Source organism: Aulonocara sp. 'chitande type north' Nkhata Bay, linkage group LG11, assembly GCF_057382095.1.
Source record: "Aulonocara sp. 'chitande type north' Nkhata Bay isolate Kocher_YH1m ecotype deep benthic linkage group LG11, A_spYH_male_GT1.1, whole genome shotgun sequence".
NCBI classification, from domain to species: domain Eukaryota; kingdom Metazoa; phylum Chordata; class Actinopteri; order Cichliformes; family Cichlidae; genus Aulonocara; species Aulonocara sp. 'chitande type north' Nkhata Bay.
Window position 1 is genome coordinate 27,789,397 of NC_141354.1, and position 17,650 is coordinate 27,807,046.

General features: G+C 40.7%; 2 protein-coding genes across 2 annotated transcripts in view; one reads left to right on the forward strand and one right to left on the reverse strand.

Annotated features, from left to right (window-relative positions):
• Positions 1 to 17,650, reverse strand: part of kcnn3 (potassium intermediate/small conductance calcium-activated channel, subfamily N, member 3) — a 61,623-nt gene that overhangs the window by 32,835 nt on the left and 11,138 nt on the right. The window contains exon 3 of the mRNA XM_086311710.1: positions 12,774 to 12,869. Coding sequence (XP_086167836.1) covers positions 12,774 to 12,869 — 96 coding nt within the window. The remainder of the gene's footprint in view (positions 1 to 12,773; positions 12,870 to 17,650) is intronic.
• On the forward strand, positions 2,811 to 4,124 carry LOC147319250 (uncharacterized). Its single transcript, XM_086309983.1, has one exon. It carries the CDS (start codon positions 2,819 to 2,821, stop codon positions 3,425 to 3,427), a length of 609 nt encoding a protein of 202 aa, XP_086166109.1. The 5' UTR covers positions 2,811 to 2,818; the 3' UTR covers positions 3,428 to 4,124.

Consider the following 17,650-nt stretch of genomic DNA (forward strand, 5'->3'; position numbering starts at 1 on the left):
GTGGTGATGCTGACGCTCAATAACCACAACACTGGGATAAAAATCTTCTATAGTCTGTTTACTGACTTTATCTGGTTACAGTTAAACAAAAGCAAGTTCAACCTCAATCATCAAAAATAGAAATCATTCATTAAAGAAACGTATTGTCAAGGATGACAAATTAACTATGGTTAGATTATTGGACAGTGTTGATTTTCATGCTGAAGGCCAAAGAGGCCAAACCCTGGTTGTTTTGCGTTTTTGATACACTTCACTCTTCAGTAATCAGACAGGTGTTTCAGATAGCAAGCACAATAAACGGAGCTTTCTGTTATGTGTGCAAGAAAATGACGAAATGATTCTTCTTTTGGCTGCTTCCTGTGGGTGTCACCACAGCGGATCATCTGCCTCCATCTCACCTATTCCAAGCATCCTCCTCTGTCACACCAACCCCTTTTCACCTCCTCTGAGAGTTTCCTCTTTTCCTCCTGCCTCGCAGCTCCATCTTTAACACCCTTTGTCCAATACATCCACGATCCTTCCTGTCCATGTCCAAACCAGCTCAGCCTTTTGTCTCCAAGCTCCAGCCTGAGCTGTCCCTCTGATATGCTCTTTTCTAATCCTGTACTCACAGGATAATAACTGACATGATAATGCACATTATCTGTACACTATCCTGTCAAATATTACTTCCAGCACATGACTGCACAATGTTGATTGTTATTATAAAATAACGACAACATCAGCACCTAGATTGATTCTCTCTAACCCCCACTTCTAAGTTCTGCAACTACCACTGGTCACAAAATCAAGTTGGAAAATAACAGCAACTGCCAAAAAGCAGATGTTAGAACAACTGGAGAAACTCTGGAAACTCTACGAAGGCAAAAGGGAAGAAGGGACCTACGTGAACAGATAAAGAAAGAGAAGATGGAGAGTGTCAGAACTGGAAAGTAAAAGTTTTCCTTTGATGGGCATTCGCTCAGTGGAGAGTGCTCTGGTAATTGAGTTGGTTCAAATAGTGACATTCATTTGGGAATATTTCTCCGCGATCAGTAGGTAACAAAATCTTTCTACTCATTAGCCAAATAGAGCAGGTGTTTTAAAACAGAATGTTGACCTTTAAGCAAGTGCAAGAGGCAGGGGTGCACAGGAAGGTGTCGACTGCCACTTAAAATTCTCCTTGAAACCCAGGAATTAATTTGAATACTACCCAATTTTGCTGAATTTATCATTCATCCTTATGCCTGCTTACTTTTTAACAATATCAAGTTCCCAAACATAAACTGTGAACTCGGAAGCAACTTGGAACTTTTGACAACACACAGTCTTCAGGAACTGGCGACTAATACGAGTCAATATACGAGTCGATATTATGAACAGTGTCGGCTGTAAGAAGTCACCATAATACCTTTGCATTTTTCAGTAATGCAGTAATTTAACGAGTTACCGTACTAAATTCAGTAAACACATTAAAGTCAGAATTATGTTGTTACTTTTGTTATAAAAGATCCTCAGTTATCTGCGTGACGGGTGGATATATGAACCCTTTTAGTTTTATTGCAAGTAAAGACAAGTGCGCGATGGTAAAGTGCAAACTGGACAGAAACAACACCGCTTTGGCTCTTTGCAAACATCTGCACGGGCAGCATGCTGACATAAAGTGGTGAAGAACCATGTTAAATCTGAGTGTATACTGACCCCCAGGCCAGCAGCCAGAGCTTGATCTTCAATGGGTAACAAAGGCAGTGATGAGCTGTCAGATTGCAGCTTTGTAGACCTCATTTCTATCTATTCGTGCTTCTAAAGTAGAATCACAGTGCAAATCATATTCAGTCTTTTTGGGTTGGTTTTCAACTGCTTTGTGTTCAGATGGATGCACTTAAAGACAGACCGTGTGTCCTGATTAGGATTGGGATTCCTGTGGTGGTTGTGTGAAAATGCATTTGAATTCCTGTTAAAGAGTAATGAGGAAGTAACGTAACAAATTGACTAACAATTTACTTTCTCTGGTGAGGGATTAAGTCATGTACTGCATTCATTTTTATAAAAGTAACAAGTAATGTGTAATACATCACTTTTCTTGGAGTAATGACAGCAACGCTGGTTATGATAGCACATGCTTATGTAGCCACTGACTGGGATCACATCAATTCAGGCAAATAAACAGACCTCACACAGATTCATTTGGAACCAAAATGACAGAAATACAACAACATATATGATTGTTTATTTGAACTAAACAATCTTATATGTTCCTCCTCCCTGTAATTGAAGCACACATGTACAGTAAGTGTTGCTCAAAATACAAAAAGAAAAGTATGCACACATTTGACTTTTGACCAGATTTAGGCATCACGATGTAGGTTCAAATGGAGAAAAACATTTCCAGGGTGGTAACTTGCAGAGTACCCAGCACACATTTAACATGCACTTTTCCCTCATCCACTGAAGGTCACTTAACATTAAAATGTAACTATAGGCCATAACACAATTTGCAAAAATGACCTGTGGACAGTTTCATGCTTTTCTGACAAATGCAGGAGAAGCTAAATCTGTGCACTAACCCTCTAAAGAAGTCTTAAAACTACTACAAAGACAAAAAAGACCCCAAAAAGGAAAACAAACAACAAAAAACACGCATCACAGCTGTTAATGCAATACTACCCAGCAGGCATCTGAACTGGAACTGGAAGGAATAAACTGCTCCATTAGATGCTCAAAGTATTTGTTCCAGACGGCTCTCTGGTAAAATGTCATCACTTCTTCAACAAGCCCCATGCAGCAGGGTCTGATGGCCACTTGCAGTCCTGTCGTTCTCTAAACCTAAAAGAGAATTATGGATTTGATCAACTGGTCTCTGAGTGCTATTGACACCCTTTTCTCAACGAGAAGTCGGGGCTCGGGAGAGCCTGAGTGCCCTGGAGGGACTTTCCCTGCCGGTTACACGATGGACGGGTGGCAGAACTGGAGGACCGTGTGCCTGGCGGGACTGTCGATCGAGGACGCTGAAGATATCTACCTATTCGGAACCATGATAACAGGGTTCATGCTGATCGGCGTTGGCTTAGCCCTGGTTTATCAGAGAAATAAGAAAGCGGAACCGGCTGTTCAAACCCCCACAAGGCTGCCCGCTGGATTCGAAGCGACGGGACGAGGTGCGACCTCTCACAACGAACGTAATATGGTCAACACCTTGGAGACGCTTACAGCTGCTGTGAAGGCTCAAAACAACACCATTGAGCATATGAGGGGAAACATCAGAGAGAGGCCTGCTCAAAATGAGACCCTTGAGCGACAGTTGGAAAACATCGCGGAACGGATCACTGCAGTTGTGAGGTCTCAGAATCAAAAGACTGACAACACCACGGAACAGAAGTTTGATACCATCATGGGGAGGCTCGCAGCTCTTCAACGGGAGATCGAGAGACCAGCCTCGGAGTGCTAGAATTCGAGCTGCTCACAAAGGAGAAATCAACAATATTCAACATTTGGACACCACGGCCCCAGCTGCAGGCCCAAGGCTGGAGCCCACCAAAACAACTCCCTGATAACGACTGTGTGATGACTATTCTTCCCGCCCCATGAAGGACACCTGGATTGGCTGGAGGACTGTTTACTTAGCCTGATAGGCCGAAGGACACTGTCTCAGCCAGACTATGGACACGCACACACACACACTTACACTGATAAGCACTCACTCATCCCCCTCCCTTTCCAACGCCTTCGATGCTTGTGCCCTACCGGGGATGATAGCAGTCAACTGGACCAGCACAGATGCTGCAGGACCGGATGCGCTGTCTACGCCGGCTCTCTCTTACCCTTTACCCGCCCTGTTGCTTGTCTCGTGTTTCTATGGTGTATTGATAGTCATGTGCTTTTGTGCTGAGGTGTTTTTTCTTTTATCAAACTGTTCTCCCACTAGGAGCTCAGTCTGAGTGGAGTTTTTTTTCTCCTCCTCTTACCTCATGTAGTGTATTTTCGTTGTTTTTTTCCTATCAGCCTACCTTCTGACATGTCTGCCCAATGTGATGTTTGTGTAAAGTTGGTCAGAAGGTTCCTTTGTGAGTGCGCATGCGCCATTAGCGTGCTGCCTGCTGTAACCCCTAATTTCCCTCGGGATGAATAAAGTATTCTGATTCTGATTCTGATTCTTGTGCTCTGATGCAAATCATACAGTGGAGTTGGAAATATCAGGCAAGAGGTACCAATGAGCACCTGAAAGAGCACTTGAGAAGTGTAGATTTTTGCAGAGACATTATCAGAACAAGAAGAGACTTTATTATTCCTCACTGAGGAAAATAAGGAGAAAACTGTACAGATTTGCACGTTTTTCGAGGATCATATCAACATTTCAGCAATTTGTAGGTTTTTGTGACATAAGGACTCAGATTAATGCAGCATCGTGGATAAAAAAAAAATATAGGGTAAAAACACAGCCTTATTTATCCCGTATTATTTTATCAATGAAGGCAGTTTCTTCTATAAGTCTATAATTAGTAAAAGCTTAATATAATTTACTAATGTTAAAGATTAAACCAGCATCTGTCAGGAATTTTAAATAAATAAAACAGAATGTAGACATTCAAATACAGTTCGCACGCTCTAATACTGAAGGTCTCAAACCCATCTGTGCTGCAAAAACAATTCACGAATTAGCTTTAGAAATCTTCTAAAATTAATAATTCAAAGAAGACTAAGATGCTTCTTTGTTTATTTTTAAAGGTTTAAAAGGGGATTTCTGAGGTGCACAAGCTCAATAAAGTGTGCAATAACAACCGAGAAAACATAAGACAGAAGGTTTTTGTGAAAACCAACAGCAATCTGGGAAATAATTCTGGAACGTTATTGGAACATTTGGGTATTTTAGCAGTTTGGCAGTTTTGGTGAACAGGCCAATTTGTACTCCAATGACTGCATCTAAACATACAGTGAAGTAATGAAAATCAAAGTTACAACAGGAGCATCTTGTGAAAGTTTGTATTTGTCTTTTTTGGAGGGGGACGGTATTGTAGCATTCCAGTTTGCTGAATTAAAAATAAAAGAAGCAAACCCAGGAATGTCAGCGGAGCTCAGCTGACAGAGCACAAAATGTTCTGACAAATCAAACATTTCTCATGTCAGCTCCTTGTCTCTTTTCACTGTCACTTTTCACTGTGAAGCCAAAAGTGACAACACGCACACACACAAACACTTCTGCTTCACTTAACACTGAATCTTGAACTCCTACTTACCCCTATTTTATTTCTGCCGGCACCCAGATGCCAACCAGTGCTCCAGCTGAACGAAACACTGAAATAACGAATCAATTAGCTAAGCAGGCAACTTAAGTCATTCAGTCTTCTTCTTCCTGTTACTCCCTTTAGGGGCCGACACAGCAGCTCATCTGCCTCCTTCTCCATCTCCATCCCTACATTCTCCGTCACACCACCCTCTGTGTGCCCTCCCTCACTACATCCATAAACCTCCTCTGTTGTCTTCATCTTTTCCTCCTGCCTGAAAACTCCATCTTCAGCATTCTTTTTCCAGTATATCCACTGCCCCTCCTCTACACGTGTCCATCTCAGCCTCGGCTCTCTAACTATCCCATCAAACTCGACCTGAGCACTGACATACCCATTTCTAATCTTGTCCGTTCTGGTTACTCCCAGTGTAAATCTGAGCCTCCTGAGTTACTGTTACTCATTTCCCCCCAGTTTCAATATACATTCATGCAAAAAAGAAAGTTTTCGCAGGATTCTGTGCAGCGCTGTGAAAACTGAGCGCACCTCATAAATCAGTAGCTTGTAGAACCACCTTTAGCAAAATAACTTGATGTAATCATTTTCTGTACGACTCTATCGGTCTCTCACATTGTTGTGGAGGAGTTTTGGCCCACTCTTCTTTACAATATTGCTTCAGTTCATTGAAGTTTGGAGGCATTTGTTTATGCGCAGCACTTTTAAGGTCACGCCGCAGCATTTCGGTTGGGTTAAGGCCTGAACTTTGGCTGGACCACTGCAGCAGCAGGACTGCATATGGCCTTTCTTTTTTCACGTAGCTGTAATTTTTTGACTGTAACTTTGAGTTTGTTGTGACAATAAACTCCTCTTTTTGTTGTTGGAGAGAATTAACCAATCTCAATGAACAGATCATTTTTTCAAACAAATCACTAACAGATTTTAGTGAAATTACCAATTTTTGGAAGCAAATGTCACATGATTAGAATTACAGTATGCAGTGGTTGCAACCATAGAGTATGCCCATGATTAAGTAATAAGACTTTGGCGAAGGTTTTCTGAGGTTTAAAGCAATGTACAAGCAAAAAAAACAAAAAAAGACAAATTGGTAGCGCTTTTATTTATTGTCTAACTATTAGCCCTATTAAGGTATAAGCAAGTGCTTATTTCATCATTTATTTAGCATCAGTCCTCCTTAGTATTTACAGTTATATTATTACTAGCAGTTATAGGTGTACAGGGTGCAACAGTAAAAGATGGATAAACATATCAAAAGTTACTAATAATAATACTAAGGAGGAGTAATGATATGAGGTGCTTGCTAATAGCTTACTAATGCTTAATAGTGTGACATTATAAAGTGCTACCGACAAATGATTATGGTCTAAAATTATATATACAGTCGTCACAATCAGTTTGAGCTCCGCAGAGCTGTATTTCGAAGTAGAGGATATTTATAACAAAAATCACCACTTAATCAAAACAGACTCAAGTACTGAGGTGATCCTGGTCTCTATTAAACCACCCATTATATTTGGCTGACAATGTGGCCTTGCTTCATTTTATTAATTATCACTTTTAGCCAACAAGATTATTACTGTCAGAGCTATTTTTTTTCCCCTTTGATGGCTGCGAATAAGGGGAAATATTTGTAATCTGTGATGATTACCGATGAGCTGCACTGCAGTCAAGATGGATTGTTTTTCCTTGTTTCATGCTGAGCACAATTACTTTGGGCTGTCCCCTGACAGATTAGACAAGACAGAAAGAGGAGGAAGACGAGAGAAACTTCCAAAAGAGGAAGGCAGGGAGGAAAGATGCAGCGAAACACACTGTGAAAAGGGGGCAAGATAAAAGAAGAAGATAAATGTGGATGAGTGTTAAAGTACAGCAGGAGAAGGGTGAATAGGTGAGAAGCTGAATGCTGTGTAACAAGGGAGGAGAGCTGTCTGGGAGAAGGAGGATATGTAACTTAACAACAAAATTGGATTGAGGCTCAGTAGAGAAGGAGGGAGATAGATCTAATGTGATAATGACGGAAAAGCAGGAGGAAGGAAGAAAGAAAGGCAAAGAGAAACATCTTAATGGTGGTAAACAGAAATGCAGACTTACACAGGAACAAATGAACAGAGAGCAGTAAAAGAAAGTGAGGGGGATGAATGTGGAATAATAACCACCAGTTAAACCCAAAACAGTTTCCTGCTCTCAAGTGACTCTGCAGCTACTCTGAACACTGATCAGCCATAACAGTAAACCACTGATGAATGACACTTATCACTTTGTTATGTTCCTTGGATGGTGGCATTCATCTGGATGTTACTTTGAAGTGTACCTAAACATTAGCACAAGCGCACACTCGGTGGTTTCTAAATACACCTCACCACACCCCAAAAATTACTAAAGAAGAGCCCGAGGTGTTGTCCAGTAGCTCCAGTCTGGGAGATGAGCAGGACCAAGCCCGATCAATGAATGCCCCACCCTGCAACCCACAGGACCCAAAGGATGTGCTGCCAACATCCCAGTGCCAGATATCACAGTACACCCTGAGTGGTCCTGTGCCAGTCCTCTGATGGGCTGCAGCTGTTTTGGCAGTTTTAATGTTGCTGGTTATTGTGTGCATGAATGAGTCTGTGTGTGTGTGTGTTGTGTGTGTGTGTGTGTGTGTGTGTGTGTGTGTACTTGTAATATCCTGTTACATGCTGGACAAAATGCACCGGCAGAGTGTGTCATAATCTGAAAATGAGATCTTTATTGAACAATACCTTTCATTTTGCACAGCATTACTTCTCGTGTGTGTGTGTGTGTGTGTGTGTGTGTGTGCGTGTGTGTGTGTGTGTGTGTTTGAACCATCCAACAATAAAAGGCAGAGGCACACAGGCACACTTTATGTTGACATGCATCTAAGCAAACAGGCAGCCTTGAGCAGCCAGCATAACTAGCATGCATTTAGTGGATGCATCTCAACATTTAAGCACATTTGTATGCATACAAAAAAAACTACAAGAAAATAAACTGCTACCTCTCACTCTAATGACACACTTTATATTCTAATTCCTGTTTTAATTACATTTTGTTTTGAAAAAACAAAACAAAGACATATTTAGGAGTAAACCCCACAAATAAAACCCATGCAAATTTACAAGAAAGAACTAAAAATTTATGAGAGAACACTTGAAAAGTTTTACATCTTAGAAAAGTCCTGCAAGTTTACAGAAAAAAAAAATCACAAATTTATGGGAAAAAGATCCATTCAATGGCACTGACTCATCTACTGTGAAAATGTTCAGTTTAACAGTGGAAATAAACTTGTTTACAGTCTCATATAAAAGCCGTTTTGCCCTCTGAAGCTAACTTCACCATTTGTGATGAGTGTACAAAGAAACTTTTATCCAAGTCACCCATAATCAAGGGCCTCATTTTCTACATTAACGAAAAGCACACTGAAGAGAGAGCTGCTCAGTATCTCAAGCAGGTACACACATCTAAGCCTATTTTTCTAGAAAAAAAGATCAACATCGCATTTAGCATTGTAGTGAATTATAGTACACCTTGCTAAATAGGCAAGTAAGCCAGTGATCGGATTAGCTGATAATTCCCCAGCTGTAGTACAAACTGGCCAGTTGTGGTTTTAAAACACATTAAAAAATGAATTGACGGCCACAATACCAAATTACAGGACTGTATTTGAGTTGTTTGCTAGTATATAATGAGCGAGCTGTTTTTTTTTAGGTCTATCTGCCTCTGCTTAGATGCAACAAAAGCAGCAGTGAAATAAAGATTTTGTTACTGGTCACCAGTGCCTGGTAAGCACAACACTTCTCAGCCGTCTCAACCTTTGCAGTGGTTCGTCTCTTTCTGGGCATCAGGATTTCAAAAATGATTATTAAAATGAGTTAAGTAGCTAAAGATATATTTGCACACAGGTTATAACTATGGAACTAAAATAAAAAGTGTTATTTTATTGCATGTGAGTGCTCTGAATGAGTACTCAATTCACTTTTATTTTTATAATTTTATCATTTATAAGATTATTATATATTGGTACAGGTGCAGTCTCCACTGTGTTTGTGTAGGTTGAAACAGTTCACTTTGTAAATAAAGTTTACCTGTAGAGAGGTTTGTGTTATAAATTTTTCTTTTGTGTTGTGAAGAAATATGTCAATTCCAACATGTACTTTTCGAAAAACAGCTGCGCTTTGAGGCCTCAAGTACACGTGCCGTTCTATAGTTTGTTTATGTGACTGATATAATTATAAATATCTGCTGTATAGTTATGTGGCAGCATTACATCAAGTGGAGTGGAGCACTTGTTCTCTATAAGTTCACTTTGTAGCAAACGCAGGATGAGTGACTGAGTCGATGGAGAAGTGGAAAGACAAAACACACCCTAAGGTTCAAAACGGTAGTCAGCATCAGTCATTGTAACATTTCTAAACAGGAGATACACACAATCAATATTTAATCATCCTTAATTTTTTGTGGCTGCTCTAGTTCGCGAGGCACCAGGAGCAGGCAGACATGTCATGAGCTCTACATGATATAATGCTGAGAAAGGCTCTGTTCCAGGAAGTATTATTACTTCTAGACCAGAAAAACCTGGAATTTAAGGCTTTCACGTCGACATTTGTTTATTTAAAGTTTAACTATGCTTTAGTTGTGTTTCTATATGCAGCGTTTCTGGTCAAACATTTGAGGAAAAGTTACGATTATTTCAGGTTTCCTCAACTTTGGTTTGACTCTTAATGGAATGTTTTAGAAAATCTGATCACAAAAATATGTATTACCCCTAGTTGGTGTGCGGTTGCTAGAGGTTGCTCGCTGTTGCTGGGAGAAATTGATTGTGAAGATGATGCTGCATTAAAAACCTCCTTGCATTTGCTTTGGTTTAAGGTACAGTAGACTGCCATTATCGGCTGTAGTTTGCATGGAAGACGTTGACGCTGCAAACACTTGCCAACTAACCAGCTAGCAATACTGAAACGTAAGAAATCTGATAGCGCTGGTTTAGCTCACTTGTAAGTCACCCATATGGCCTAAGGCTAATGCAGAAGCCATTTACTTACTGGATACAAAGACAATTCATCTTCAAATTAAAAATTGTGCCTTACTGCTGAAACCAACATGTTTGAAAAGGGGCAGCTTTTACTTTTACTTTCTCTGTTTCCAGTTTGCATCAGTTTCACAATTAGTAAAATGTGTAGTTTGCAAGTGTTTGCACAGAAAGTGTGCTAACTACTGTTAGCGAATCATTTGCAGACAAGTTGATATCTTCCATACAAACTATGGGCAACTGCATCAGTCTCCTAGCAACCAAAGCAATTGCATGCAGGTTTACAGTACACCACCATATACACATCTTTGCGACCAGTTTCACTTAGCAACGGGGATTGGGGGAGGCTGTATTACAGGTGGCTGGGTCCTAGCAACCAATTTCATCGTGATTCCCAGCAACCTTCAGCAACTACTGGTTGACAGGAACTCGGCAACCAGGTCTCTAGGCTTAGCAATTCTTGTAAGTACAGTGTTACCACTGTTAGTATTAGAAACAACATCCAAAGGAAGAAAGAACAAATATATAAACGTCTGTCAGCTTACATAATGTGTGTAAATGATCACCATTCTAATTCACCCATGAAAAGTGATTGTAGGTAAACCCCAACATTACCACCCCCATCCATCTGGCATTCCCACCCAAGTATACCTTGAAGGTATTTTCCCCAAACTCCTAACTTCATTTAATCAAAAGGAATTATTCCTGAAGTAGATTAACAGAACACCCTTTTATCTCTCTCTGTTGGCCTGACAGTAGCCGCTCTCAATCTCCTGTTCTTCTGTCAGTATTAACGTTCCTGTCACGTGTGGAAGCCACAGCATGTGTGGGTGGATGACTGACTCTGTATGTGAATGAGACAACACATTTGTGAGCAGAAACGAAGGGTCTTTTATCAATGAACGCTAAACCGCATCTACGTTTATTCACTCGCACCACTTCCGCGCACTGTTCTGGCTTCTTAATACTGTCCAAGACTAATTACCAGCCTATCAGTGCCTGTGTACGACAGTGAATAAAAAATCACCGAGCAGTTATCGATCTGCGAACGGAGAGCCTGAACCTCAGAGCAGAACTTTAATAGACATTTCCAGCAACAGCCAAGCTGTGATGTAATAAAAAAAATCACAGCATTAAACCAGCACATCGTTAGATGGATGAGTGTGGCTCCGTGGTTTCGTTGGTGGGTGTAATAGCTGGTGTGGGGGTATTCATTGGGTCTGATTCCCGCAAGGCTCCCATAAATAGTCAATGCACATCGATTGCAAATGGCTTCGGATGAAATCCCCGGCTAAATGACTTTGCTACCATTGTATTAGTAAAATGACAAAACAGCAAAACAGATATCATGAAGCATGAAAGCCTTTCTGATTGATCATTTCAAACTTACAAGGGGTTGTAAGGCTGTGTTTGTGTGACTCGTGTGTGAGTGTTTGCATATTTATTTGTGCTTTTTGTGCAGCTATTGAATGACAGGGCTGTAATTGGCTGAATATGTATTTAACATTCAGTGTGTATGTACTTCACGCAAAGACTGTTTTGTTGATCCCACAAAGACTGTCATTAATGCCATTAATTGGCTGGATTCGACACACATCTGGGTCCCTCTGTCTCAGAGGGCTAAGGGATGATAACATAATGTGTACAATTTGGACAGAGCACAGATGAGGCTCACAAGAAAACACTCCTAAAGAGAAACACAATAAACATAGCTGCCGTTTCAGGAACTTCCCAGATTCTAAAATGTAGAAATTTAGAAAAAGAAAAAGAAATGCCTGAACTTTAAACTAGACACCCGTGCATGGGCTCATCATATGCTATTGGCGTCACAGAGGATTCAACCCCTGGTCTCCAAACTGACAGCTCTCTGCCTAACCCACTGCATCACATCTTATTTCCATCCTTGGATTTCTTAGGTTTTTATAACATCTTACACAAGTCACTCCGTCTGTCCTGAAGAGACCTCAGACTGTATGTAAAAGACATATCTGAGTGAGAACTGAGGATGCTCCAGACTGACTACTTTACTCTAAATTGGACCATAAATTACAAAATAAGACTTGACGCCACTCATTAGAACGTGTTTACTGAGGCTGTAAATAAAGAAAGGAGTTTTGTTTTGTTGTATGTTGCAATAAAAATCAGGCTTCTTTTTGTGACCTGAGGGGTTGCCCCCGGCCGGCCAGTAGAAAAAAGTGCAGGTTTAAGGGGTACAAACCTTCATTTGTCAGACTCCCTTTGTTGACCAAAGGCTGGCATTATGAGCTAAATTTTCTAAAGCCCGGAAGCAAAGCCCAGGGGAGGTGCAGACGTCTGGTTCCCTCTTAATTTGAATCACAATATGCAGAAAGGTTATCATGGATTTTCTTTGTCCAGTAGTGCAAAAGAGATATTGCCTACCCAGAGATTTAATAGCAACTTGTTGTATTACAGTCTGCTATGTGTGTGTGATTTTTTTTCATTTTAACTTCATCTTTTTGTCTGGATCAGTAAAGCGAGACACAACACATGCACATATGTTTTACCTGAACCTCCCGCGCGTGGTAAGCAATGATGAGCCCCAGCAGGATGACAGTGGACAGGCTGATCAGACACTTCAGGGCCAGAGAGTACATGGAGCTCTGTAGAGAGAAAATTGAAACACTTATCATTGGAGACACGACATTAGAGCACAAATGTAATATGCACAGATTGACTTTGCCATGACGGTTGGTTTAATATTCAGAGTACAATGACGGACGACAACACACGCTAACAGCCCCTCGGGAGCGCCGGGACATTTCTCCGTGGCCTGAGGGTCATTCTGACCTGCCACGAACAGTCATCTTGACTAGCAATACGTAGCATGCAGGAACGACCTCGCACTGACCTCTGCTAAAGCACACACAGACTGGCACGCACACACATGCACACACAATTAGCCTTATATTATTACATAGCCTTATATTATTATACTTATATTATTACTTATACTGCTTATATTATTATAGTGAGCGATGTGCATATTTGGATGCAGTTTTTTGAGACTGAAATGTTTAATGGTTGAATAGGAAGAAAATTATTTAACATTTAAACTAACTATGGATGTTGATCTTCATAAAAAGTAAGGGGTAGTTATAACACGTACAAGGCTGTGTGAGTATGTGCTACTGCTATTGTGATTTTTAATAGTGCAGAGTGCATCCATAGGCATGGGATATTTTGAAAACTAAACATGCTTTTCAGTCACAAAACTAGTTTGGTACCTGCTACAACAAGAGATGCCATCAAAATTTAGTTTTGCATGAACAAGGTGAACTTTTGCATGAACAAGGTTATAGCTCCCCTCTGATTAAGAGGGGAGCTATGACTATTTCCAACTCTGTATGTTTTTATGTTTGGCAGCATGATTCACAGTTCAAAGTAATACGTATTAATCTGATGCTGGGCTGTGGTGCCGTCTCTTGGTTCATCTATTGTCTGAAACAATGGATGTTTGTCGCTTGTTTGTCTTCACGTGCGTGACATGCCACTCTTAAGCCATACGGTGTAATATGATGTCGGCCTACCCTTTGAAGCTACAACAGCTTAAACTCTTCTGGAAAGAGTTTCCACAAGGTTTATGGGTGTGTTTGTAGGAATTTTTGACCATTCTACTGTGAGGTCAGACACTGATGGGTTCACAGTTTCCGCTCTACTTCATCCCAAAGGTGTTTTATCAGGTTGAGGTTAGGACTATGCAGGCCAATGAGGTTCTTCCACACCAAAGTCGCTCACCCATGTCTTCATGGACCTTGCTTAGTGCACTGGTGCTCAATCATGTTGGAACAAGAAGGGGTCATCCCCAAATTCCTGCAATGTTAGGAGCATGAAATTGTCCAAAATGTCTTGGTATGCTGACGTATTAAGAGTTTGTATTACTGGAACTAAGTGAAAGGAACTCTTCATACACTAAGCCCAAACCCTGAAAAACAGCCCCACACCATAATTCCCCTCCACAACACTTAGCACAGTGCAGTCAAAAAAGTGTTTAAGCACTTCAACGTGTTAATTCAAAGTTAGCATCAGAAACGGGGAGAATTTCCACAGCAAATCTTACTAATGAAGTGGCCGGTGAGTTTATATATACACTCAGACCCACTTCATACTGGGTTGGACCTCTTTTGCCTTCAGAACTGCCTTAATTCTTCACGGCATAGACCCAGCAAGGTGCTGGAAACACATTTTGCTCCATATTACAATGATAACATCACACATGCACATTCACAATGTGGATCTCCTGTTCTACCACATCCCAAAGGGGCTCTATTGGATTGAAATCTGTTCACTGTGGAGTTCATTTGAGTGCATTGAACTCCTTTCTGTGTTCCAGAAACCGGTATTTCTAATGATTTGCGCTTTTTGACATGGTGCATTATCCTCCTGGAAGGAGCCCTCTGAAGATGGGTACACTGTGGTCATAAAGGGATGGACATGGTCAGCAGCAATACCAGCAGCCTGAGCCACTGATGCAAGGCAGGATGGATCCATACAGTTATGCTGTTTGTGACAATCGAATGACCCTACCATCCAAATGTCAAAGCAGAAATCAAAACTCATCAGACCAGGCTATGTTTTTCTTCTATTGTCCAAACTGCTGCTAACTGGCTGTTTTCTTTTTCAAACCATTCTCTGTAAACCCTACAGATGTATGTAGGAAAATCCCAAAAGATCAGCAGTTTTTCAAATACTGTGTGATAAAAACAATCGTGCCACTCAAAGTCACATCAATTTCTTTTCTTCCCCACGATGTTCAGTTTAAACCTCAGCCTGTCTTTTATGAGTACATGTCTACATGCTTAAATGCATTTAGCTGCAGCCACATGATTGGCTGATATTTATGTTAATGAGCAGTTGAACAGGTGTGCATGCATACATACAAAACAAAAAATAAGAAAAACATCTCATCCATGTCCATGGACCTTGGTTTGTGCACTGGTGCACAGTCATGTTGGAACAGCAAGAACAGCCATCACCAAACTGCTCCCACAAAGTTAAGAGCATGAAATTGTCCAAAATGTCTTGTTATGCTGAAGCATTAAGAGTTTGGTTCACTGGAACCAAGTGAAAGAACCTCTTCTGTAACTAAGCCCAAATCCTGATCCTTGAAAAATGTTTTATATTAGCTGTGTGTTTGATTTTACACTGATTTTATTTCCACTCAGTTCAGTCTGCTTCACCTAAAACAACAGTCTTAAAAAAAACTTGAATGTCCAGACTCAGTCACTAGGCTGGTTTCACAGATGTCCCACTCACTCACTCCTCTCTCACTCCTTTGCTAAAATAGCATCAGCACTGTTGTTGCAATTTCTCAGCAAAGACAAAACAAAAGCCAGTTTCAAAGAACAGAAGTTGAATGGTTGCTTTTCGCCTATCAATATCTTTCTGCAGTCGAGCGTTAACTCCTTGTCTGGTTTCACAGGGCTTATAATCAACGCCCAGTATCTTCCAATCAATACGACTCATAGCACTTATTTGGCTTCTCTAACCCCCTCACCTTTCACACTGCGAGAGCAGCAACACTTACGTGTGCTATCATACGCATGTTTGCACACAGGTACACAACACATTTGTACATTTGGTCAGAATACACTGGGCTACACACATCTGATCTACACAAAGAGATTCAAAGGGGAAAGTGCATTCGATTAATTTGTTAGCTGCTCTCCGGAGAGTCTGGTCGTCCATTGGAGAATACATCTATACTGATAATGACGTATCTGGTTGTGTTAATATAACGTAAATACAGGAATGAATCAGTGGATGAATGTGAGAAAGAAAGATTTCAGTGTACATTTGCTAACAGTATTAAATGCAGATCCACAGACTTACTAAACCTATAAAAACTTCATAAGCTTCAGATCAAACTACACTGCTTTCACGCTTCCTTTTCATCCGTCACCAGTTAAACAAGTTTTAAGTGTATGACCTTTTATCAGAAATTGCATTTGTTTCATAGCAGTACACTGGATGGGTTTAAGGAATTCATTACATTTTCATTCATTGCAAATGCTCCGTTTCAAAGGCAAAAATAAAAATAAAAAATCAGCACATAAAAGCAAAAGCTCAGAAACTCAAACAAACCGGTCAGCTTGATTCATTTTCTAATTCTTTAAAATAAAGCTTGCCAATCCGACTCATTTGTCCACATCAGCTCAAGGTCTGTGTTTTGAAATGCACAATTGAATAGACACACGCATATCAAAAGAAAAAATAAGAAACTCAAAGCACATTGGCGGGACCAGCAAGGTCACACACCGAGCGCAACAGCCTTATGTCCTCCGCCAGGAAAGACCTGAGCCACCTTAAGACTTAGGCGGTAGGTTGGGGGTAAAGTGGGAGACTGTTGAGCATTAATCACCACTCTTTAATCCGGGTCTGCACTCTGAGTTTAGACACATATTACTCAGTCTTTCCTCCGTGGTGTTATTAGACAGAATCCACATTGCATTTTGGGTTCATGAATATATATTGCAACTCAGCCTGCTGGAAAATAGAGTGTGTTAGTGTGTTATTGTGTTTATTTAGGGTCTCTGTCTATGCTTCGTGGCCTTAATGGTATTAATTCAATGTCAAACAAACACACAGAAGCACGCACAGAGTCTAGTTGGTTAATACACACTGACGTGCTCCTCTGTTGACTGTAATTAGAGCAATCTGAGAATGAATCTGAGGCTGGGTTCCCCTTCCGCCGTTCATATAATACACTAAAATGCACATGCTGTATGGATGTATTCACATTTGTCACTCATGTCAGTGCATTTATGAGCCAGCGCACAACACTGGGAAAATATCTAGCTTTGCCTCGCACTGATTTCCTCTATCAGCTTACCCGAAGCTGTTGTCTTTCTGTCTTTATTTGCTTGTGCTTGCTTGTCTTGTCTCGGTCTCCTTCTCCACTGTTGCTAACATCTCATTTGTACCCACTGAAGCAAACTAGGTGCAAAGGAAGCCAACATTGTTGTGCTAATGAGAAAAATGCTGGTTTCACTCTTGGCTTTCAGCACCATATCTGTTTAAACACAGTCACACTAGTGAATTGCAATGTGATGGGAGATTACGTCCCCCTTCTCTCTCTCTCTCTCTACGGTCTCCCTTCTCGCTTTCTTCGTTTACACCCAGCACTCTGTTGGTCGTTGGGATTTTTTGACAGTTGTCTCATTACACTGTCAAAAGCATTTTGTTTGCCTGTTTGCACTTCACTTATTCCACCTGTATAGTGAATAACTTAACTGCAAAAAGGAGATATATGCGCCTACTGGCGCGCCTTCTGTTCATTTCAGCTTTTTTACAGTCATGATTTTTTTAAACTCTAACAGGCTGGCATGGGTCTATTAGTTTTTAGTGCCACCTTTTGATTCAAGTGTTTGCATTATAAATGAAT

Coding starts and splice junctions, on each gene's coding strand:
- LOC147319250 (XM_086309983.1), top strand. CDS start 2,819: ATGGATTTGATCAACTGGTCTCTGAGTGCTATTGACACCCTTTTCTCA.